Source organism: Chlorocebus sabaeus, chromosome 7, assembly GCF_047675955.1.
Source record: "Chlorocebus sabaeus isolate Y175 chromosome 7, mChlSab1.0.hap1, whole genome shotgun sequence".
NCBI classification, from domain to species: domain Eukaryota; kingdom Metazoa; phylum Chordata; class Mammalia; order Primates; family Cercopithecidae; genus Chlorocebus; species Chlorocebus sabaeus.
Genome location: NC_132910.1, coordinates 38,097,856 through 38,124,039, shown reverse-complemented (window position 1 = coordinate 38,124,039; position 26,184 = coordinate 38,097,856). Strand labels below are relative to the sequence as shown.

Below are 26,184 nucleotides of genomic sequence, written 5' to 3'. Positions count from 1 at the left end.
ACTCTAAATTATTCACCCACAGAATACTCTTGATCTTTATTCTCCAATCTCTTTTAGTTACATTTGCAAGTATGATTTAAGAGAAGAGTCAACTTGGATTATTTGAATACTGAAACAAACTTATTTACAATGTCTGACTTTGGGAGTTTAAGGTAATTAAGAGACTATGCAGGCTTTCTGTTTCCTGATCCACTGAAGACTTTGTGTGAATTCTGGAGACAGAGTACAGGAATCTACACAGTATTTTAAAATAACTTCCTGGAGATTCCAATATGTGTACCAACCTACCCTACACACAAATAAAAACCACTGCTCTCATTAGGGACATTAAAATGGTATCACTAATTAAGTTGCTTCTTGACCTTGTACTTGCTCCAATTATATGTCAATTAACTGGTATCAAATATATAATAAGATGAGGTATGTATAACTTTATATCCTTTCCTGATGCCTTTTGTTTGTTTGTTTTGCAGCTTACAAAGCTGTAAGTAAGGCATTTTACAGGAGATACAGCAAGCTGGAAAGTGTTACAAGTAACTATTTTATCCAAATTATAGTTACGTCATTTTATTAGAAAGGCAGAATAACTATCAGTAATTTCAGACTACAAATGAGACCTAAATAGCTCTTCTCTATTTATAATATGGAAGCTGATTAAAGAGTACCAAATTGAGACTGCCACTGACATTTAGAAATAAATTGCCTTATCCACTGATGGGGTTCAGAACATGCTGCCCCAAATTATGGCACCTTAGTATTTGAGAAAACCACAGAAGCAGGAAGGTCACTCTCTGACCTTCTCCCACCCTTTCCTCTGAACCTTCATGCAAGACGTGCCCTTTGTATAGCTGGAGGAAAGAAATATCCTCATCTCTGAACACACAAGGACACAAAGAAGAATCTGATCAAAAAGGCTGTGCTAAGTTTCCCCCAGTTTATTACCATTAGATCACACTTTATTATCAAATTATACTCTCAATCCCATCCACTTCTCCCTCAAACAGCGCAAAACCCCCCACAGGTTTAATTATTACTTTGGGTTTTCAATTCCAAAGGCTCTTGTGTTACATAAAACTTATATACCATAAATTTGTATGCTTTTCTCTTGTTAATCTGCCTTTTATTACAGGGGCCTCTGCCATGAACCTAGCAATGGATAAGAAAAAGATATTTCTTTTCCCCTACACCACTTAATTAAACATTAACTTCATTTGGCTTTTTCTGTCTCATTCCCAAAGTAAAACAAACTACAAATGAACTTCCTAAGCATTTTGTTTCTTCTGTAACACTTTCTATATTTACTTATTTATTTTTAAGAGTTGGGGTCTCACTCTGTCACCCAGGCTGGAGAGCAGTGGTGCAATCATAGCTGGCTGCATCCCCAAACTTCCGGGCTCAAGCAGTCCTCCTGCTTCTGCTTCCAAGTAGCTGTGGTGAGTGCCTGTAATCCAACACTTTCTATAAATCCAATAAATATCCATAGTGTATGAGGTGAGCACCTTTAATCTCTTTCCCTGTCTGATACACAAATGCATTAGGCATACAACCAGTACCTCAAGATCATGGAATTCATATCAATTTTTTTTATTTCCCTGAAGAGTACCCAAACTTTGAGAGCAAAACTACTCTATGTATGTGTAATATTTTAGCTGCAGACTTCTAAAAGACAGTTTGCTTAAAAGTGTTTTCTTTTTAAAAATATAACAGCTGGGCACGGTGGCTCATACCTGTAATCCCAGCACTTTGAGAGGCTAAGGCAGGTGGATCACGAAGTCAAGAGATCAAGACCATCCTGGCCAACATGGTAAAATCCCATCTCTACTAAAATTACAAAACTTAGCTGGGCGTGGTGGTGCGCGCTTGTAGTCCCAGCTACTTGGGAGGCTGAGGCAGGAGCTACTTGAACCTGGGAGGCAAAGGTTGCAGTGAGCCAAGATTGCGCCACTATACTCCAGTCTGGTGACAGAGTGAGACTCTGTTTCAAATAAATAAATAAATAAATAAATAAATAAATAAATAAATAAGAAATAAAAATATAACAATCATATCTTATTCGACCATCTTGTTAAAGCAGCTATAAAAATGTTAACCATGAATGGTAAATTGTATTTAAAAACTTGATCTTATTGTTAGCTTAACAATTTTGTCAAAGCAATTTTGGAATGATGTGCTAAGTCTTTTAAAATGCTAGTATTTCTGTTGCCACCTAACAATTTCATTATAGCCTCTGTAGATTTTACAGCTGCCACATTACATTTTGTCACACAAAATAAACTACAACAGAGATAATTACCAGTAAAAAAAAAAAGTTTTACAGTGAAGGACTTTTATAAAGCAGCAGGTTTTTGATTTTTTTTTTTTTTTGCAAGTGCAGACAAAGTTTCAAAAGAGATCTTTTTTCTTCCACCTCTGCAATCTGCATAAATCTTGGGGGCGGGGGTGTAAGAGGAGCAAATACAGAATTTAAAGAATAAACTCAGTGATTTCATTTTACTTTCAAGGGCCTGAAATTTATACAAAGACAGAAACATGAATAATATCAAAGGTGACTGGCATTTATTTCATTTTTGGAGAATTGGATGAAAAGGTCAATGAAGAATAGTGTATTTTTAGTTCCAGAGGAAAAAAAATATATCTTTCCCAGAGGAACTGGCTTTGTCTTGTGTTTACATGGAACCACGTTCTCTGTAGGTACTCATGAAAAATATTTTTCTGATCACTAATGCCAATCTCTGTTGCTACTGACATATCTCCCTCACCGCTCTCTGCCCTGCCACTTACGTTGTAAAGACATTTTCCTTCTCAAAAAGAAAAGGAGGAAGGAAGATTATTTGAACGGTAAACTATTCAATTTTTTAAAAAATACTATATATTTCTTATAAAAATGGTAACTATGACTGATACACATCACCCCAAGAAAGTAAAATTTTAACTTGTTACTAAATGATACAAGGTGTAAAGCTCTCTTTTAATTTCTATATTGGAGAAAAGATACTGAGAAATACCTGTAAAATGTTTTCTGTAAAAACCTTAGTTACATAATCTGAATGTCTCACAGAATGTTGAGTAAAAGAAGTCAGACACCCAAGAGTTCACATTGTATGATTCTATTTTTATGATTTTCAAAACCAGGCAAACATTACCTGTGTGATATGTCATAGTAGTGATTACCCTTGGTAAACAAGAATTGACTAGGAGGGAACATGAGGGAGCCTTCCAGGTACTGAAAATACTCTGTATCTGAATCTGAGTGGTGACTATATGAGTGTGTACATTCATAAAATTAATCAGGCTGTACAATTAAGACTAATGTTGTCTGCAATATATGTTATACCTCAACAATAATAAAACCTGTTAAGTATAAAAATTTAAACAATAAATATAGTGAGTAAAAGTAACATTTATCACCAAGGATAGGACTAGAGAAGATGAACTGTAGCAACTCTCCTATCTAACTGTATGGCTATTTAAATTTATAAAACTGGCTGTTTAGAACATCTGAAGTCAAAATAATTTTAAATTAAAACACAGGGTATTGACTGTGTTTGTGGGGAAGGGGTTGTTTGCTACAAGCGTGTCATATACTTATCAAATAACCTACATTATTCATATTAAGCATCTTAGATATTAAATTTAATTTTGTGTTTTATAGTTTGTTTCCAGGGAACAAATGGGTAATTTCATACAGTTCAAACACCTTAACTTGAAGGACCTGTTAATTCCGGAGTTACGAATGCAGGGCAAGATGTAGCATGTCAAAGACAACTGATACACCCTCTTAATCAACAAAATTATGGCTATAGATAATAAGGAATATAATATTAAGGCACTCGTTAGAATTTGATCTTTTAAAAGCTGCATACCCTGTACAAAGATTTACTTTAAAACTTTTAACCCATAAAATTTTCTATATTTACTATAAAGTCTTTTTTTTTAAAAAAAGGAAATGAATTTGAAGTTCATGCTTTGGCTGTCTTCTTACGATTTAATTGTGTTACTTATTCTCCTTTGTTTCTACCAGATTGGAAGTTCTACATTTTCTTTTTTATTTTGTGACTTTTGCCAAAAACTTTAACGATATTTGAACTATGCAAACTCTAAGGCCAATTATAGATATTATTCTCATAAACAGATCAACCCTTAGACTGCTTTAACTCCTATCACCTACATCGGTCTCCCATACTACTGTTTTACTTATAATTTTAAATTTGAGATGATTGCTGTTGATGTTTTATACAGCCATTGATTGCTTAGATTGATCATCAAGTTGACTGATTCTTTTGCTTACTGTTCCTTCTTGAACCTTTTTCTTCCTTCTGGGTTTTATTTCCTTCTTCCTGAAATACATAAGTACTCACAGTTTTCATATGAAAATGTTTTGTTTTGACCTTAATCTTGAACCAAAGTTTAGAAAGACATCAAATTCTATCTGTACATTCCAATGCAGTGGCTAACAGCCACGTGTGGCTTTTAAGTTTTTGTTTTGTTTTGTTTTTGAGACAGAGTCTTACTCTGTCACCCAGGCTGGAGTGCGGTGTCTTGATCTTGGCTCGCTGCAACTTCCGCCTCCCAGGTTCAAGTAATTCTCCTGCTTCAGCCTCCTGAGTAGCTGGGACTACAGGCATGCACCACCACGCCCAGCTAATTTTTGTATTTGTAGTAGATTGGGGTTTCACTACGTTGGCCAGGCTGGTCTTGAACTCCTGACATCAGGTGATCCACCCACCTTGGCTTCCAAAAGTGCAGGGATTACAGGTGTGAGCCACTAAGCCTGGTCACTTTTAAAAATTTGAAATGTGGCTTCTGAAACTGAGGAATTGAGTTTTTAATTTATTTAAAATTTAATTTTCAGATGAATACTTAATCAGATATTAGAAAACTTCTAAGTATGATTATAACAACTTAGGCATGTAAATTACTTTTTCATCTGTATATTTTATGAAATATAAATATTTTTGATAAAATTTAGAGTCTGAATTGGCATATGCTATGAGTGTTAGATTTTGATGATGACTTAGTACAAATAAAGTGTACAACATCTTACTAATACTTTTTCATACCAGTTACATATGAAAATATTTTTAATATACTGGATTAAATAAAACATAGAAATTAATTTCATCTACCTCTTTTCATCCTTTTAATGCAGGTCATAGAGAACATTAAATTATATACAATGTTTATGATATTTCTATTAGAAAATGTTATTGTAAGTTGTTATAGTGATATTTTCTTTTTTCTTAAAATAATTATGATGTATCCTCACAGCAGTTTTAAGATTTTATTTCTTAGTGAAATTAAGCAGTTTTAAGAATGTATTTAATTCTACCAAATTCTGACCTTATTTTTACTGTTCAGTCTGCTCTTAAGCTAATTCTTTTTTCTTTGTAGATAATTCAGCTTTCTTTTTCTCTCTGACTGCTTTAAAAATCTTCTGCTTGTTTATAGTGTCCTATATTTCCAATCCCATTAATCTATGTGTAGAATTTTTAAAAAAATTTTGACTGTGACTTAAGCTTCTAGAATTTGAAGATCTATATATTTTATCAGCTCTCAAAAATTATCAACTATTATATCTTCATTAATTGTTCTGTTTCCTATCCTCTTGGTTTTCCTTCTGGAACTCAGAGGTATGCTGGACCTTCTCATTCAATGCCCCATAAACCTGAACTCTCTCCTATTTTTAGTATTAGGGTTATCTCTTCAGCCCTATTTTCTAGTTTACTAATTTTGTCTTTGATAAGAAAATAGAAGTTTTAAAAAATAACCAGGAAGAAGAAGACAGAGCAAGATGGCCAAATAGAACCCTGAGCAATAATCCCCCATCAGGAACAGTAAATTGAACAACCACCCATGCAAGAAAGCACCTTCATAAGAACAAAAAAGTCAGGTGAGTGATAAAAGTACCTATGTTCAAACCAGGCACTTTTTATCAAGGAAAGAGGCACTCAAGAGTGTAGGAGAGACAGTCTTGCATTGACTACACCAACTCCAGGCAGTGCAGTGAGGAGACAGTCTATGTGCTTGGAGGAGACAGTGAAGTCAGCGGAGGACTTTACAATGGAGCTTAGTACTGCTCTGTCACAGCAAAACACAACAAAGGTAGGAATTCTGTCAATGCCTATGAGGGAGCATTCAGACCACCAGTGGGCTAGAGGGGAATCCCCAACTCCAGCAAGAAGAACCCAGTTTCAGGCTAGTGGGGCTTCACTACCAGCTGACTAAAGTGGCCTGGATCACAGAATAAATTTGAGTGGCAGTCAGACCACAAGGACTGCAGTCCTAGGGCAAACCCTGGTGCTGCACTAGTCTCAGAGGCAGTGAACTTGGGATGCAACCCAGTGCAAAACCAACTGTGGCAGCTAAGGGAGTGCCTGTATCACCCCTCTCCAACTCCAGGCAGTGCAGCTCTTGGGGAGACACCTTCCATGTGGAGGATGGAGTGGGAAGAGCACAGAGGACTTTGTCTCACAACTTGGGCACCAACTTAGCAGATTCCTGAAGCCCCCAATTCCAAGCCTTTGCTCCTAGATGGTGTTTCTAGACCCATTCTGGGCCAGAAGAAAATGCACTGTCCTGACAGAACAGACTCAGTCCCAGTCAGATTCACCACCTGCTGACTAAAGTGGTCATGGTCCTTGAATAAACATCAGCAGCAGCTAGGCAGTAGTGGCCATGTATCTTGGGTGAACCCCAGTACTGTGCTGGTCTGCAAGCCTTCAGGTGAGACTCTGCAGTGTCAGCTGTGGTGATCACAGGAAAGTCTGTCACAGGAAAGTCTGTGACACCTCTCCCTCCACTCCAGGCAGCCTAGTACAGAGAGAGGTTCCTTCTGACTGGGGAAAAGAGAGAAAAGAGAGCAAGCGGCTATGCCTGCTAACCTAGGGAATCTTCCTTATCTTATCCAAGCCAAGGCAGCGTATTTAGCGGTCTGCAAGAGTTGCAGTGCTCCTGGGCTTAGGGCGCCCCCTAGTGCTGAAATGGCTGCAGTAATTGCAGGCTTAGATCGCAATACTCAATCCCCTCTGAATTCATGGAAAGTCTTGTCAAGAAAGTTGGATACAAACAAGACTAGACTGCAAAGACTGGAATATATACTTAACTCTTCAATGGCCAGACATCAATGAATGTCCGAAAGCATCAGGGACACACAAGGAAACATGACTTTACCAAATGGACTAAATAAGACACTAGTGACCAATCTTGGAGAGATGAAGATACTCCTTTCAGAAAGGAAATTCAAAATAGCTCTCTGGAGGAAACTCAATGAATATCAAGAAAACAAGAAAAAGAATTCAGATTTCTATCAGAGAAATTTAACAAAGAGATTAAAATTTAAAAAATCAAGCAGAAATTCTAGAACTGAAAAATTCAAACAACAAACTGAAAAAATGCATCAGAGAATCTCAACAGCAGAACTGATCAAGCAGAAGAAAAAACTGATGAGTTCAACAACAGGTTATATGGAAATACACAGTCGGGGGAAAAATAAGAAAGAAAAAAAAAGAATAAAGCTTGGCTACAAGAGCTGGAAAATAACCTCAAAAGGGCAAATCTAAGAATTATTGGCCTTAAAGAGGATATAAAGAGAGAGTGCAATAGAAACTTTAGTAACAGAGAACTTCTCAAACCTACAGTATGAATATCCAAGTACAAAAAGATCAAAGAACACCAAGAAGATTTAACTCAAATAAAACTACCTCAAGGTATATAATAATCAAACTCAAAAGAGAAGGATAAAGAAAGGGTCCTAAAAGCAGCAAGAGAAAAGATAAAAATAACATACAAAGGAGCTCTGACATGTCTGACAGCAGAATTCCTACTGGACACCTACCTCATAGGCCAGGAGGGAATGGAATGACACATTCAAAATGCTGAAGGAAAAATCTGTTCCAACCTAGAATATTATATCTAGCAAAATTATCCTTCAAACATGAAGGAGAGATAAAGACTTTTCCAGACAAACAAAAGCTGATGGATTTTGTAGCACCAGATGTGTCTTACAAAAAATGCTAAAGAGAGGTCTTTAATATGGAAGAATAAACATGAGCAACAAGAAATCATCTCACAGAATAAAATACACTGGTGATAATAAGTACACAAAAAAATACAGAATACTCTAACACTGTAATTGTTGTGTATAAATCATGCATATTTTAGTAGACTAAAAGAAAAACCCATCAAAAATAATAACTACAATAACTTTTAAAGAGAAAGCATTAGCAAACCAAACCCAAAATTAGTAGAATAAAAGAAAGATCAGAGCAAAAATAATTAAAATTGAGATTTAAAAAAAATACAAAAGATCAACTAAACAAAAAAATTGGATTTCTTTGGGTTTTTTTTTGCTTTTTGTTTTTTTAACAGATGGTCCAACACTATGTTGCCCAAGCTAGAATACAGTGGCTATTCACAGGTGTGATCATAGTGCACTGAAGCCTCAAACTCCCAGTCTCAGCTCATCCAATTCTTCTGCATCAGCCTCCTGTGTAGCTTGGACCACAGATGTGTGCCACTGCACCTGGCTAATTGGTTTTTTGAAAAGATAAACAAAATTGACAAACTTTTAGCCAAGGTAAGAAAAAAAAGGGACAAGACCCAATTAAATAAAAGCAGAGATGAAAAAGGAGACATTACAACTGATATCACAGAAATTCAAAGGATCATTAGAGACTACTAGGAGAAACAATATCCCAGTAAATTGGAAAACCTAGAAAAAATGGATCAATTCCTAGAAACATACACCCAAGACTGAACCATGAAGAAATCCAAGTAACAATAGACCAATAACAAGTAATGAGATAAGAGCAGTAATAAAGTCTCCCATCAAAGAAAAGCCCAGGACCTGATGGCTTCACTGCTGAATTCTACTAAACATTTAAAAAAGTAATACAAACCCTACTCAAATGATTCCAATAAATCAAGGAGGTGGGAATACTTCCAAACTCATTCTCTGAAGCTAGTATTACCCTGATATTAAAACCAGACAAAAATACATCAGAAAGGAAGGAAGGAAGGAAGTGAGGAAGTGAGGGAGGGAGGGAGGGAGGGAGACTAACTACAGGCCAGTATTACTGATAAATAGAAATGCAAAAATCTTCAACAAAATACTAGCAATCTGAATTAAACAACACAGTAAAAAGATCATTCATTATGTTCAACTGGGATTCATCCCAGGGATGGAAGGATAGTTTAACATGGGCAAATCAATAAATGGGAGATATCATATCAACAGAATAAAAGACAAAAACCATATGATTATTTCAATACATGCTGTAAGAGCATTCAATAAAATTAAACATCTCTTCATGATAAAAACTCTCGGCAAAAAGTATAGAAGGAACATACCTCAACGTGATCAAGGCCATATGTGACAAACCCACAGCTAGTACTGAATGGGGAAAAACTGAAAGCTTTTCCTCTAAGATCCCTAACAAGATAAGGATGCCTACTTCCACTTTTATTCAAAATAGAACTAGAAGTTCTAGCCAGAGCAATTAGATAAGAGAAGTAATAAAGGACATCCAAATTGGAAAAGAAGAAGTCAAATTATTCTTACTAGCAAATGATATGATCTTGTATTTAGAAAAACCTAATCACTCTACCAGAAAACTTTTGGAACTGATAAACAAATTCAGTAAAGCTAAGGGATACAAAACTCAACATACAAAAATCAGTAGCATTTCTATACCATTAGCAAACAATATGACAAAGAAATTAAGAAAGTAATTCCATTTACAAGTGCTACAAATAAAATAAAATACCTAGGAACAAACTTAACCAAAGAAGTAGAAGATTTCTACAATTAAAACTATAAAACAGGCCGGGTGCAATGGCTTATGCCTATAATTCCAGCCCTTTGGGAGGCTGAGGCAGGTGGATAGCCTGAGTTCAGGAATTTGAGACCAGCCTGGGCAATGTGGTGAAACCCCTTCTCTACAAACAAATACAAAACTTAGCCAGGCATGACGCATGTCTGCAGTCCCAGCTCCTCAGGAGGCTGAGATGGGAGGATCACTTGAGCCTGTCTTGCTGGGTGTGGTGGTGGGTGCCTGTAATCCCAGCTACTTGGGAAGCTGAGGCAGGGAAAATCACTTGAACCCAGGAGGCAGAGGCTGCATTGGCCAAGATCGTGCCTTTGGACCCCAGCCTGGGTGACAGAGCAAGATTCCACCACAAAACAAAACAAAATAAAACAAAACAATGATGAAAATAAATTGAAGAGGATACACAAAAATGGATGGATACTCCATGTTCGTGGATTGGACTAATCAATATTGTTTAAATGTGGCCGGGCACGGTGGCTCAAGCCTGTAATCCCAGCACTTTGGGAGGCCGAGATGGGCGGATCACGAGGTCAGGAGATCGAGACCATCCTGGCTAACATGGTGAAACCCCATCTCTACTAAAAAAAAAAAAAAAAAAAAAAAAAAAAAAACAACTAGCCGGGCGTGGTGGCAGGCATCTGTAGTCCCAGCTACTCGGGAGGCTGAGGCAGGAGAATGGCGTAAACTGGGGAGGCGGAGCTTGCAGTGAGCTGAGATCCGGCCACTGCACTCTAGCCTGGGTGACAGAGCAAGACTCTGTCTCAAAAAAAAAAAAAAAATTGTTTAAATGTTTAAATAAAAATTAACCAAGCATGACACATGTCTGTAGTTGACATGCATTTAGATATGACACGTGTAGACATGATGCATGTCTAAAGCAATCTACAGATTCAATACAATCACTACTAGGATATCAATGAAATTCTTCACAGAAATAGAACAAAATCTTAAAATTTATATGGAACCACAAAAGACCCAGAATAGCCAAAGCAATCTTGAGCAAAAAGAACAAAGCTGGAAACATCACATTACCTGACTTCAAATTATACTACAAAGCTATAGATACCAAAACAGCATGGTACTAGCATAGAAACAGACACATAGGCAAAGGAAAAAGAATAGAGAACCCAGAAATAAATTCGTACATTCACAGTGAACTGACTTTTGACCAAAGTGCCAGGAACATATATTAGAGAAAGGACAGTCTCTTCGATAAATGATGCTGGGAAAACAATATCCATATGTCAAAGAATGAAGGCAGACCCCTATCTCTTGCCATATACAAATATCAAATCAAAATAGATTAAAGATTTAAATCTAAGACCTGGAACAATGAAACTACTAGGAAAAAACATTGAGGAAAAACCCTAGGGCACTGGTGTGCACAAAGATTTCTTGTGTAAGATCTCAGAAGTACAGGCAACCAAACCATTTTTGTTCACAGCAAAATTGAACAAATAGGATCACATCAAGCTAAAAAGCTTCTACGTAGGAAGGGAAACAACAAAAAAACAACCCACAGAATGGGAGAAATATTTGTAAACTATCCATCTGATAGATTAATAACCAGAATATATAAGGAACACAAACAACTTAAGAGAAAAAAACAAATAATCCCATTAAAAAGTGGGCAAAGGATCTGAACAGACATTTCTGAAAGGAAGACATACAAACAGCCAACAAGTATATAAAAAATGCTCAAAATCATTAATCAGAGAAATTTAAAGCTACAATGAAATATCATCTCACTCTAGTTAAAATGACTTGTATAAAATAAAGGCAATAATAAATGATGGTGAGGATGAGGAGAAAGGGGAACCCTTGTATACTGATGGTGGGAATGTAAATTACTACAGCCACTATGGAGGATAGTGTGGACGTTCCTCAAAAAAAAAAAAAAAAAAAAAAAAAAATGCAACTACCATATGATTCAGCAATCCCACTTCTAGGCATCTATCCCAAACAAAGGAAATCAGTGTATCAAAGAGATATCTTCACTCCCATGTTTACGGCAGCACTACTCACCATAGCCAAGTTATGGAATCATCTCAAGTATCTATCAACAGATGAATGGGTATAGAAAATGTGGCATATATACACAACAGATATTATTCAGCCATGTTAAAATAATAAAATTATTTCATTTGCAACAACATGGATGGAACTGTAGGATATTATGTTAAGTGAAATAAGCCAGGTACAGAAAGACAAATTTCACATGTCTCACTCATAGGTGGGAGCTTCAAAAATAAAATTGAACTAATGGAGATAGAGAGTAGAATGATGGTTACCAGAAACTGGGAAGGTTAGTAGGGAATGGGGATAAAGAGAGGATGGTTAATGGGTATAAAAAGAGTTAGAAAAAATAAGATGTAATGTTTAGTAATACAATAGGGCAACTACAATTAACAATTTATTGCATATTTCAAAATAACTAAAAGAGTAGAATTTGAATGTTCTTAATACAAAGAAATGATAAATGCTTGAGGTGATGAATACCCCAGCTACCCTGATTTGACCATTACACACTGTATGCTTTTTTCAAAATATCACATGTACCTCAAAAATAACTAGTATGTAGGCATAATAATTAAAAATAAAAATGGCCCGGTGCAGTGGCTCACGCCTGTAATCCCAGCACTTTGGGAGGCCGAGGCGGCCAGATCATGACGTCAGGGGATCGAGACTATCCTGGCTAAGAAGGTGAAACCCCGTCTCTACTAAAAGTATAAAAATTAAACGGGTGTGGTGGCGGGTGCCTGTGGTCCCAGCTACTCGGCAGGCTGAGGCAGGAGAATGGCATAAACCTGGGAGGCGGAGCTTGCAGTGAGCCAAGATTGCACCACTGCACTCCAGCCTGGGCAACAGAGCAAGACTCCATCTCAAAAAAAATTTAAAAATACAAATAAATAAATAAATAATGATAATCTGTTTAATCTGTTGAAGATCTCCACTGAGGTTTTAAATTTAGTCACCATATATTTTATTTCTAGATGTTTTATTAATTTTTTTCATTCTGTCTGTATTCATTTTTTGGGGTTGCTATAACAAAGTACCACAGAATGGATGACTTAAGTTAGAGAAATTTATTTTCTCACAGTTCTGTACTTCCGTAAAAGTGCAAAATCAAGGTGCTGGCAGGGTTGGTTTCTTCTGAGGACTCTCTTCTTGGCTTATAGGTGGCCATCTTCTCCCTGTATCTTCTTATAGTTTTCCTTCTGTATGTGTTTTTTATGTCCTAATTTCCTCTTCTTATCTGGACACTAGTCATATTGCATTAGGCCCCACCTTAATAACTGTATTTTAACATTATTAGCTCTTTGAAAACCCTATCTTCAATATAGTCCTATTTTGAGGTATTAGGGGTTAGGACTTCATGAATTTTTGAGGAACACAATCCCATAACATTGTCTATTTTTAATGTTTTCAGTGTTCTGAATTTTTTTCATTTAAAAAAATGTTTTTAGTCATTTTAAAAACTAAATTCAATAAACTAATTTAAATACACTTATTAGAAAATTCTATTATACATATATTTTAAATGTGGGTAGTCTACTCCTGCTAATCTACAAAGAGAAAAAATGAACATTTGGCTCAAAAAAGTCAGGTATAGCATTTGACTGAAAACCATTTTTCTTTTAAAAACACAGTTTAAAATTAATAAGAAAAAACATCAAGCTCTAAATTTAAACAATTTTTGAAAAAATATTTGATGATACTCCTTCTGGTTGAGCAGATTTGTTAGGGAATAACTGACATACAATAATTGTACATACTAAAAGAGTACAATTTGATGTTCTGACATATGAATATGCCTGTAAAACTATTACGGCAATCAAATCAAGATAATTAATATGTCCATCACCTCTAAAAGTTTCCTCATGATCTTTTATAATTCCCTGCTTCATCCCCATCATCATCTCTCATCCCTAAACAACCACTCATCTGCTTTGTCACTACAGCTTAGTTTGTATGTTTTAGAGTTTTAGATTAGAATCATATAGAATGTACTATTTTTTGTCTGACTTCCTTCACTCAACATAATTATTTTGAGATTAATCGATGTTGTTGCATGTATCAATAGTTCACTCCTTTTTATTGATGTGTAGTGTTTCATTATATGAATATATCACAATGTGTTTATCTATTCACTTGTTGATAGACATTTGTATTGTTTCCAGCTTTTGGTTACTACAAAGAAATGTGCTATGAACATTCATGTACAAGTCTTTGTGTGGACATACGGTTTCATCTCTTTTAAGTAACTAGGAATGTATATGGCAGGTTTATTTAACTTTTAAAGAAACTGTCAGTTTCCCAAATGTAAAGCTGTATCATTTTACATTTTCACTAGCAGTCTATGAAATTTCCAGTAGCTGGCTGGGCACAGTGGCTTATGCCTATAATCCCAGCACTTTGGGAGGCCGAGGTAGGCAGAAGATGATTTGAAGCCAGGAGATCCAGACCAGCCTGGCCAAGATGGCAAAATCCCATCTTTACTAAAATATGAGAAAATAGCCAGCTGGGTATGGTGGCACACTCCTATGATCCCAGCTACTTGAGAGGCTGAGGTGGGAGGATCACTTGAACCTGGGATGCGGAGGTTGCAGTGAGCCAAGATCTCACCACTGTTCTCCAGCCTGGGCAACAGAGGGAAACTCTGTCTTAAAAAAAAAAAAAAAAAAAAAAAAAATTGCAAATATCTTCTTCCACTGTAAGTCTTTTCCTTTCATTCTCTTAACAATATGTTTAGAAGAGTGGATGTTTTTGATTCTGATGAAGTCCACTGTATCTTTCTTTCTTTTATGGATCATACATTTGTCTTATTTAAGACATCTCTGCCTAACTCAGGGACACAACTACTGTCTCATTTTTTTTAAGAACTTTAATTTTTGGTATATGGATATCCAATTATTACAGCACCATTCATCGAAAAGAGCATCCTTTCTTTCTTGAAAATCAATTGACCATATCGGTGTGGATTTATTTCTGGACGCTATTATGTTCAATTGATCTAGTTGTTTATTTTGATTACTGTAGCTTTATAATAAATCTTGAGATCAGGTAGTGAGAGTCCTCAAACATTGTTCTTTTTTCAAAGTTGTTTTGGCTACTATAAGTCCACTGAATTTCCATAAGAATTTTACAATCCACTTGTCATTTTCTACAAAAAAAATATAGCCTGTTGGAATTGCACTGAATCTAGAGATCAGTTTAGAGAAAATTGACATCTGAACAATACTGAGTCTTTCAATACAGGAACACACTGTAGCTCTCTATCTATTTAGGTGTTCTTTAATTTCTCTCAGTACTGTATTTTAGTTTTGTTACATAGACCTTCATATCTCTTGTCAGGTTTGTTCCTAATTTTTTCATATTGTTAAATTTTGTATTCCATGTTTTACATTTTTTTTAACTATTTCTAAATGGTAAAAGAGTTGTTTTTTGCATATTGATCTTGTATCTTTCAACTTGTTAAACATTTATGAGTTCAAGTGGCTTTTTTGGATTCTATCAAATTTTCTATATAGAACATGTCATATTCAAATACATACAGTTTTACTTTTTTCTAATCTGGATGCCTTTTGTCTTGTTTTATTTGCACTAGTTGGAACTTAGAACACAATGTTCAATGTAAGTAATGAGAGCAGATACGCTTGATCTATTCCTGATCTTAGGGGAAGAGTCAATGATTTACTAGTAAGTATGATGTGAAGACACCTGTTATTAGGTTGAGGTAGTTCCTTTCTACTCCTATATGAGAGTTTTGTTTTTTTTCTTTTCTTTTTTTTTTTTGAGACAGGGCCTCATTCTGTTGCCCAGGCTGGAGTGCAGTGGTGCTATCTTGGCTCACTGCAACCTCCTGAGCTCAAGCCATCCTCTTGAATAGCTGGGACTACAGGTGTATGTCACCACACCTGACTAATTTTTGTATTTTTTGTAGAGACGAGGTTTCACCATGTTTTGCAGGCTGGTCATGAACTCCCGAACTCAAGCAGTACCTCCTGCCTCAGTCTCCCAAAGTGCTGGGATTACAGGTGTGAGCTGCCACACCCGGCCCCCAGTTGAGAGCTTTTTAAGATTGAAATGGATATTACAAGTTACCAAATGTTTTTTCTGTATCTATTAAAAAGATAATATAGTTTTCCTTTTTTTAGCCATTATTATGGTCAATTATATTGATTGATTTGTGAATGTTAAACCAATCTTGCATTCCTAGGATCCATTTGATCATGATGTGCTATCATTTTTATATATTGTTGGATTTAATTTATTAAAGTTTTCTTAAGAATTTCTGCATCTATGTTTATAAGACATATTGGTTTGTAGTTTTATTTTCTCTAATGTATTTGTCTGATTTTGAAATCACAGTAATGCTGCCCTCATAGAATGAGTTGGGAAGTATATACCCTTCTCTTCAATGTTCTAATAGTGTTTGTATAGAATTGCTATTATTTTTTCCTTACATTTTTAGTAGAATTCCCTAGTGAAACAACATGGGGCTGGAATTTTCTTTGTGGAGTATTTTAAACTATAAATTAAATCATCTTGGCCAGGTGTGGTGGCTCACGCCTGTAATCCTAACACTTTGCGGGGCTGATGCGAACGGGTCACTTGAGGGTAGGAGTTCAAGACCAGCCTGGCAAACATGGTGAAACTATGTCTCTACTAAAAATACAAAAAAAAAAAAAAAAAAATTAGCCAAACGTGGTAGCACACAGCTGTAGTCCCAGCTACTCGGGAGGCTGAGGCAGGAGAATAGCCTGAACCTAGGAGCAGAGGTTATAGTGAGCCAAGATCACACCACTGCACTTCAGCCTGAGTGGCAGAGTAAGACTCTGTCTCCAAAAAGAAAACATCAATCATCTTAATAGATATAGGGCAATTCAGGCTGTCTTTTTTTTTCTTGAGTGAGCTTTGGAAGTTTGTATCTTTTAAGGTGTCCATTTCATATAAGTTGTCGAATACTTCCAACAATTTTGTTCATCATTATCCTTTATTCTTTTAAATAACTACAGAATCTGAAATCATGTCACCTGATACTGTTTTTGTAAACCTCCTGTTGCTGTATTCATAAGAGTGCTATATCAATTTTTAAACTTTATTGTTTTGTATACATGAAGTGATTTTATAGCTCTAAACAGGTGTAAGTTCATAATGACTTGCTTTAAAATAGTTATTTCTGCTCTGCCAATACTAACTCCCGTAAGTCATTTAAACTGGGCTTTGTTTCCATATCTCTAAGATAATTAGTTAGACTGAACAGATTAAAATCTTTTCAGCTCTAAGAGTTTGATTCCATAAATTAAAAAATATGTGTGTGGTTCTGAGTTTATGTAGGTACTTCTTATATATACTTTTTCCTTTTAGTAGCAAGAGAATTTTCCTGAAAGTATTTATGCAATAAAAGTAATTGTATAAAAATAGAACATAATATTCACTAAATTGTGCTGATATTATTTAATAGATATATTCCCTATTAAGATTTTTTAAAGTTATCTATAAATTCTAATTTTTAAGCACTTTTTTAGGAGTGAAGTCTGATATTTGTCTTAGCTTTCTATAGAAATTTGTCATTTTCACTATAATAAGACTTTATAAAAATGAAATACAGCCAAATAATTATATATGCTCTGTTCTCTACAATCTGATCCAAATTTGTCTTTCAAAGAATATAAGAAACACAACGTGGTCTTTCAATGTTCCCAGGGCATTTGCTGGTATCTGTTGGAACTTTTTAATGAAGACAATGAACCTGGCTTGTTTTTAATATTTCTCTTTATCAAATGCTTTATTCTATTATTTTTTTGTTTTTGTTTTTGTTTTTTGTTTTTTTGAGATGGAGTCTCGCTCTGTCGCCCAGGCTGGAGTGTAGTGGTGGGATCTCAGCTCACTGCAAGCTTCGCCTCCCGGGTTCACGCCATTCTCCAGCCTCCCGAGTAGCTGGGACTACAGATGCCCTCTCCAACGCCCGGCTAATTTTTGTATTTTTTAGTAGAGACAGGGTTTCACCGTGGTCTCAATCTCCTGACCTCGTGATCCGCCCGCCTCGGCCTCCCAAAGTGCTGGGATTACAGGTGTGAGCCACCGTGCCCAGCCTATTCTATTATCTTTTTAACTGTTTATTGAAATTACTCATTTCATTAATTATTCTTTTATTTATTAAATAGGGAATCAGAAGTGACTACTTATAAAGGGATTTATATCCTTGCCTGAGTGAGGGAAATTCAGTCTCTTCCTCTGACTAATCATTTCAATCTAACACCTTAAAACCTCAAGATTCGAAAGAGCTGTTTTCTGCAGAAAGCAACTGTTCCATAACAACAACAACAACAAAAATACTGTTTTGGACAATTACTACAGTTGTAAGCAAAGTTTTCCAAGGTAGTAATAACCTCACTTCTAAAGATTATTCATAAAAAGCAAGAGAATAGCATTTTTTTTATTATGTAGGAACACTGAGCTCCTACATGAATTCATCCATGATATAAAAGTTAAAATCTTAAATGTATACGTTTTTCTGACATAAGCTAGGATTCTCAATCGGTTAAAAAGATGAAGTGGGCCAGGCGCGGTGGCTCCCGTTTGTAATCCCAGCACTTGAAGAGGTTGAGGCGGGTGGATCACCTGAGGTCAGGAGTTCAAGACCAGTCTGGCCAACATGGTGAAACCCCATCTCTACTAAAATTAGCTGGGGTGTGGTGGCACATGCCTGTAATCTCAGCTACTCAGGAGGCTGAGACACAAAAATCACTTGAGCCTGGGAGGTGGAGGTTGCAGTGAGCTGAGATTGCACTACTGCACTCCAGCCTGAGTGACAGAGTGAGACTTCATCTCAAAAAAAAAAAAAAAAAGAAAAGAAAAGAGAAGATGAACTGAAAGGCATACAACTGAGAAATCATAACACAGTAAGATTCTTAGTAAAAGTTTCCCAGAACTTTTATTTCAATAACTACAATTAACTTCCTAATTAAAGAACAGCAACTCCTCAGCTAGGTAAAAATAAAATCTAGCTATCTACTATTCACAAAAAGTATCTAAATTACAGCACAGAGGATGTGAAAATAAAGGAAGGAGGAAAGCTATACTAGAGATAGGAAAGGTGGGTAAATGTCAACAAAAATGACGCAAAGGTGGCAATATTAAGAGCAGATAACAGAATTTATTGCAATGACTTGTAGAAAGAAAAAACTTACTTTATATTAATAAAATATCTTGTCCATTTTTATTAGTTATTAGCTATCACATGTATCACACAAAATTGCATGAAAATAAATAACTACAGAAGAAGACAGACAAAAACAATCATAGTGGGAAGTTTTGACTATCCCTAGGAATTTGACAGATGAAGAATACAGACTAATAAAGTTTAAAAAAATTGTAAGCACAAATATTAACGAGCTTAGGCTATAGCCTAGGAATAGACAGTACGATTCTTTTCAAACCACAGAATATTTACAAAGATCGATCATGTGTAAGATCACAAGAAAATCTCAAAAAATACTATCTTATGATTTCTCAGGGTAGTCATACAGAATGCATGTTTTAGTAACCACAAGGCAACAAAACTAAGAAACTTACACCAAAAGAAGAACCAGTTTTCATCATCACCTTCATCTACATGTTTAGAAGTGCATGAATATTAAAAGTTTTACATTTTCCCTCCTCTGAAGAGAGGTTCATTTGAAGATGGTGTCTTTCAACAAGGCCATGCTTAGATATCATTATCCTACGAATAATAACCATAGCAATTTTGCTTTTAAAAATGGAAAGCCTTCAATTGCTGGGAGGCTCAAAAATACGAAGAAACAGATAGTTTTCTTTTTTTTTTTTTTTTTAATTTTTTTTTTTTTTTTTTGAGACGGAGTCTCGCTCTGTCGCCCAGGCTGGAGTACAGTGGCGCAATCTCGGCTCACTGCAAGCTCCGCCTCCCGGGTTCACGCCATTCTCCTACCTCAGCCTCCCGAGTAGCTGGGACTACAGGCGCCCGCCACTGCGCCCGGCTAATTTTTTTTCTATTTTTTAGTAGAGACGGGGTTTCACCATGGTCTCGATCTCCTGACCTTGTGATCCGCCCGCCTCGGCCTCCCAAAGTGCTGGGATTACAGGCGTGAGCCACCGCGCCCGGCCCAGATAATTTTCTTGACCTTTGTTCAATAATACCCCAATAGAAATGCTTATTTCCAGCTCCCTCTTATAGGAATGTCAATAGCATGCTTGCACTCATATTCTCAAAAAGAAACGGGAACAACGTGCAAGTTCAAGATGATACGGGGGAAAAGTCATTGACAAGAAAGCATTTTAAAAAAACAAATAAACTTCTTGGACACCATTATATTTTACCCGCTTTTTTTCCCCCGCCACTCCCAGTGTTACGCATAAGGACTCTAGGAGAGAACTAAGACAACCACCATTCATTCATAAAATAAAAAAACTAATAATTATTTTATTTCAATTCGTTACAAGAGTCAGGAGAAGAACTTGTAACAAAAAGATATTGTGTGATCAAATATATGAAAAGATACTGTGTAATCAAATACAAAGAATGAAAACTCATAAATTTCTGATAAATTAAATCAAATAAGAATTTGTTTCCTCCAAATACATAGAAATTTCCAATTGGCAATCATGACAATTGGTCATTTTCAAACTGCCAAAGAAACCAAATTCAATCTCTCTGTATTACTGATAATACTCTGTGAATTAGACTGAGGCCTTATGCTAACCAGCTCCTATTGCACAGCATTTAAGACACAGCTACCTCATAATTAATTTTATAATACATCTGGTAAGTCTTTTAATTATAATGTGCCAATATGTTATGCAATAATTGCCTCTCAATGACAACACCTTTATATTCATTTGATCTCTATTAACATTATGAAATGTGAAAACAAGGAAAAACCCTTAGGTACTTACAGTATGCAAGATGCTTTCTATTCTATGAGTCATGGCCTGGGCAATAATCCTGCCATTAGTATAATAAAAAGAGGTATTCTCTCTTCCTCCTCTGAATATCTGTAGTACTTATTGTCTATGTCACTCATTTGGCACATTGTTTTGAAGTGGTAAATTTGCAGTTGTGTCTTTTATCTGAATAAATTCCTTAAGGGCAAAAGTGACACCTACTTATTCAGATCTTCCACACAATACCTCACAAGTAGAAAGTATTTCTTAAATATTAATTGACAATTATTAATTGACTAAATAATGCCATCAACATATCTTTCCTTCAATAACACCTTTGGAGCACAGCTACATTCTGAATACTCTGGAGTGTCTATACTTTCCAATTTTCTGAAAATTTTCTGGAAAATAAAGTAAAGCAAACAAAGCAATAATGTTTATTTAAAATAGCCAGATTTTTGGTTGTGATATTAGATCAAATGAATAAATGTTCTTTAAATTAATACTAACTCTAATTAAAGATCATCAGACTTATAAAGGTTATAGCACCAATGCATGGGCCCTAACACTGTTTCTTCACAATCCTGTCTCTGAATTAAAAAACAACAACAAAAACAACAAAGCTTTACTACCTGTCCCCAAACACTCTCCCCCTGTCTCTATACTTTCCTGTACTCAATCAGTAATTATCCCTACATCTTTCCAAAAGGTTCCTATGGCTCCTGGTCTTTGGCAACTCTATCCTATAAATGGTTCTCAAACTTTAGCATGCATCGGAATGTCCTTGAGGGCTTGTTAAAACACAAATTGCTGGGCTGTACCCCCAGAGTTCCTTATTCAGTAGGTCTCTAATGTATGTTTTATTGCATTTCTAACAAGCTTTCAAAAGATGCTAATGTTGCTGGTACCACGCTTTCAGAACTATCACTACCCTCAATCCTTACTTATTTCTGTCAGGCTTTTTTGTGCCTGATATATGCATCAAATCAATTTTAGAGACTGATTCTTTAGATGAAGCTTGGTTTTTTCACCTACTATTCTAAATAAGTTTTGGTCACGTGCTGTGAATGGCAAACACCATCTTCATGTGCAACTTCTGGCATGATATCAAATATTTCTGGACAACCAAAGGATGACTCTAACTTTTCTAACTCCACAATGCCACACAACCATCTGGACCAAGAGATCCCCTCTACAGGGAAACACCAAAATACTTGTTGACCCTATATTATTCCAATTTAGAGTAACAGGGATGCCTATATTATTCTCTCTACCAGATCTTTTTCCCCTCCCTCTCACCTGGGTAACTTTTCTTTTGGGTCTTAGCACAGGAATGACTTGTGTAGGAGAGCCTTCCTTTTCTGCCCCATGACCAAGTCAAATCCTCCTATTATGACTTCTCAGAGTCACTGAATCCCTCCCTTTTAGCCCTTGTCATGGTGGCATTTTTTACATTTGTTTATACCATACAAATGTGTGCGTGTGTGTGTGTATATATATAATTTTTATTTATTTATTTTATTTATTTATTTTTTGAGATGGAGTCTCACTCTGTCACCCAGGCTGGAGTGCAGTGATATAATCTGGGCTCACTGCAACCTCTGCCTCATGGATTCAAGTGATTCTCCTGCTTCAGCCTCCTGAGTAGCTGGTATTACAGGTGCCCACCACTACACCGGCTAAATTTTGTAATTTTAGTAGAGATGGGGTTTCACCATGTTGGCCAGGCTGGTCTCAAACCCCTGACCTCAAGTGACCCCCCAACCTCAGCCTCCCAAAGTGCTGGGACTACAGGTGTGAGCCACCATGCCTGGTCCAAATATTTTATTAATAGCTATTTTCCACATTGAACTGTGAGCTCTAAACTGAGAGGAACTGTTTTGGTTGCAATCACCATTACACTTTTGCTGCCTGGTGCAATGTTGGGCACATAGAAGATATTCTAATGAATATAGATAATAGCTGAGCTTTTTCAGCCCTAAAAGAGATAAGGAAAGTATTCCTTTCATACTCTGCCAAAGGCACAGGAATAATGAAACAAAAATCTAATCTCTGACCCTGTATCTGTTTTTTAGCTACCGAATACTGAAACAACAACAACGCAGCAGCATCAGCAGCAGCAGCTTACCTTTTCTGAATAATTCTTGGAGACTTTCGGCACTTTGATTTAATACAGCCCATATTTCTTCCTCCTGAAGTGGTCCACCCCGAACCTCCAGGGCCTCAGCTAGTGACACGTGCATATTACCTGGGAAACAAAAGTAACAGATGGTTGATGCATCAGCAACTTAACTGTACTTGCAGTAGTGAAAGCTCTACATCAGTGATGACAGACTATAAGCCCCCTGTCTGCCTAATTTCTCAATATGGCTATCAATCTAAATGTTACCTTAAACTCATAGAAGGTAAAGGAATTGGAGGGAAAAATCCTCAAACAACCACTTGCCCAAGCCCAACACGGTCAACTTCTGAGACAGAACTGGAGAATGGGTGTGGTGACTACTTCATGGAAAAAGGCAGAGACCCCAGGGTACTAGGAAGCACAAAAATACAGATCATAAACCAAAGCAGTCAGACTGAACTGAATGAAGGCCTTTCAGATTTCTGTTCCAGGTTTCATCCTATCCATCCCAGATATAAAAGTAGAGAGAAATAGAGAGGAGAACCTATAGGCATGGTAGGGGAAGTTGGGAATAAGATGGAACACATTTCTTCCATTCTTTAGTTGATTTCTATTATCTCCTATATATACTGTAACTGTATATTTTGCACTAAATGCAATTAAGTATTTCCAGACCCAGTTTGGTTGGCAACTCACCATTTTCCCTGGGAAAGCCACTTTTCCGTTAAATCTCTGTTTCCCTATTGTAACATAGGAATGATAGTAACAATAAAAATGTCATTTTGGGTGGCTATGACAAGGGAAGTGGTTATGCTTGTGAACATGCTTTGATATATGATTCTACAGACGGTGAATTAATAAAAGATCAGAAAAGTGTTTGTCCTGAAATTTTTGTCAGGTCAATTTTTCCAATGGCGTTCAATTAAGTAGATGATATACTGATAAAACTTAAGATTTTCTATGGAGCTTAATAAACCTATTTTTACGTTAAAAGAGGAAAATGTAACTAGTTAAAATCCTTCTATATAAATTTTCATAAATTGACACAACTTGAAAATTGTTCTTTAGAGTGATTCGTAAGATTTCTACCCAGACAAAACCAATTTACACATAACGTATATAGTATATTTCTATTGTAAGGGAGAAGCAGATTTGGAAAAGAAGCCAAATAAGGAGTTTAAAAGTTAACCTATAAAAACATCTGTTTTAGATAAAAGTTGACTTTGTTTACTCAACTAACAAGACAAGCTACTATTTTCTTTTAATTTAGATTTATGATACTTAATCCTGACTGAAAAAAGCAATTCCAACTACAAATGAGGCCAGTCTTGTCCTTTCACTTTCCTTTTTAAATGTTTACTAAAACATTTTATGCTTAAAGTCTGCCTCCAGGGTGTCTACTTATATACACAATGCGATAGTTAAAAGGAAAATATAAGATACTACTTTTAAAAAGCCAAAAGTGCTTTTACTTAGGTTGTACAAGAAGTGCGATTATTTATTTAGATCCCCTGCCCACGCCAAAGTCTCTAGGTTCTCATTGACTTTATGATATAACAGCATATTTATTCAAGAGAAAAAAGTAGAAGCTTCATTCCTTTCTAAAGATATGTGAGTTATCTGCTACATGAAAAATATTAATAAACTGGAAGTTTCAACAGAGGGATCCGATACTATTAGCAATCAGATGCCAACATGACTTGTAAGAAGGACTACCTTGTAGCAAATTTCCAAAGTAATATGTCTGAGAACTGGTTAGATAGCTCTAAAGCCTATACTCAGGGTATAAAGAGCAGAGCAAAGATTGCACAAGAATTTCTTTGAAGAGAGTTGTGTGCTGATTTTCATGTCTCCTCCAAAGTGGGAGGGATGTGGAAAGGTGCCTTCCTTTCACCTCAAGCCAGTGAAAGAAGCTTCAATGGGACCCCTGGGAATCCTTGATACATGCTCCCTGGAGGGCACAGCAGACAGTGCCTAATACACACTTTAGGAATCTAAAGGTGTTGTCTATCACTCTGAGGCAGCAACAAGAGGTAGACAGGCGAGGGCACACAAGAGTAAGGAGGCGTACTGTATCAGGAGCCAGCTATACTTCCACTGCTCAGGATAAGAGTGGCAAGGAAGCACGGCCACACAGGGGGCCAGTCTGGACCCATACGAAATCCTACCCAGAGAATTAAAATGTCCTAAAATTTAGATAGTGGCAGTGGTTGCACAAAAATTCTAAAAATCACTAAAGATACACTTTATAAGGGTGAAGGCTGAGCATAGTGGCTTACGCCTGTAATCCCAGCAATTTGGGAGGCTAAGGCAGGAGGACTGCTTCAGGCCAGAAGTTCAAAACCAGCCTGGACATCACAGGGAGACCCTCATCTCTACAAAATATAAAATTAGCCGGGCATGGTGGTGCCTGTTGTAGTCCTAGCTATTAGGAGGCTGAAAAGGGAGGCTCACTTGAACCCAGGAGTCTGAGGTTACAGTTAGCTATGATCATGCTTCTGTACTCCAGCCTGGTTGACAGAGTGAGACTGTTTCTAAAGAACTAAAAATAATTTTTTTAAAGGGTAAGTTTTATTGTATGTGAAGTATATCTCGAAAAGCTGTTTAAAAAATTCTACCCAGAGTTCCACCCAGAACTCTGGTTGGAAGTACCCAGACCACCACCAAGAAAAAGGAAGAAGGGAGGAGGAGCAGAGGAAGGAGGGGAAAAGAAGAGAAGGGAAGAAGAGGAGAAAGAGGAAGAAGAAGGATTCAAATTAGAATTATTTCTACTGTGGAATGGCCTGAAAGAAAACTAGGCTGAGAGCTAGAAGGGTTAGGGGTTACTGGCTAGCTGGAGGGAAAAATTTTTGTAGTGTCACATGTAGTATAGTTCCAGTGAAGGACTGTGAAGAACCCACAAAAGTACACACAAGAAAAAAGGGCCAGCCTTAAACACATATGAAGTTCAAAAACAGTAAAGCAATTTCACAACAGGAGTCTGGTAAAAATAACAACAAAAACTGTTTGCCTCGCTTTCTCTCTTCTTTAGATCCTGATGGGTTGATATATAGCAACTTGCCAGTGAGTGGGAGAAAAGTAACAAAAAGAGAAGCTAATCACACTGTCTTCCATCTATAGATAATATTAGCTAGGGAAGGGAAAAGTTTTAGCTCTGAATGGACATTGAAATGTTGATTAATATACTGACTAGGTACTTTTTTTTTTTTTTTTTTTTTTTTGAGACAGAGTCTCGCTCTGCCGCCCAGGCTGGAGTGCAGTGGCCGGATCTCAGCTCACTGCAAGCTCCGCCTCCCGGGTTCACGCCATGCTCCTGCCTCAGCCTCC

At 36.5% G+C, this 26,184-nt stretch overlaps 1 protein-coding gene across 11 annotated transcripts in view; it reads right to left on the bottom strand.

Annotated features, from left to right (window-relative positions):
- Positions 1-26,184, bottom strand: part of PTPN13 (protein tyrosine phosphatase non-receptor type 13) — a 221,670-nt gene that overhangs the window by 159,325 nt on the left and 36,161 nt on the right. For all 11 annotated transcript variants that reach the window (XM_037986516.2, XM_007999154.3, XM_007999157.3 and 8 more), the window contains one exon: positions 22,864-22,983. In XM_037986516.2, the coding sequence (XP_037842444.2) occupies positions 22,864-22,978 (115 nt within the window). In that variant the 5' untranslated portion in view covers positions 22,979-22,983. The remainder of the gene's footprint in view (positions 1-22,863; positions 22,984-26,184) is intronic.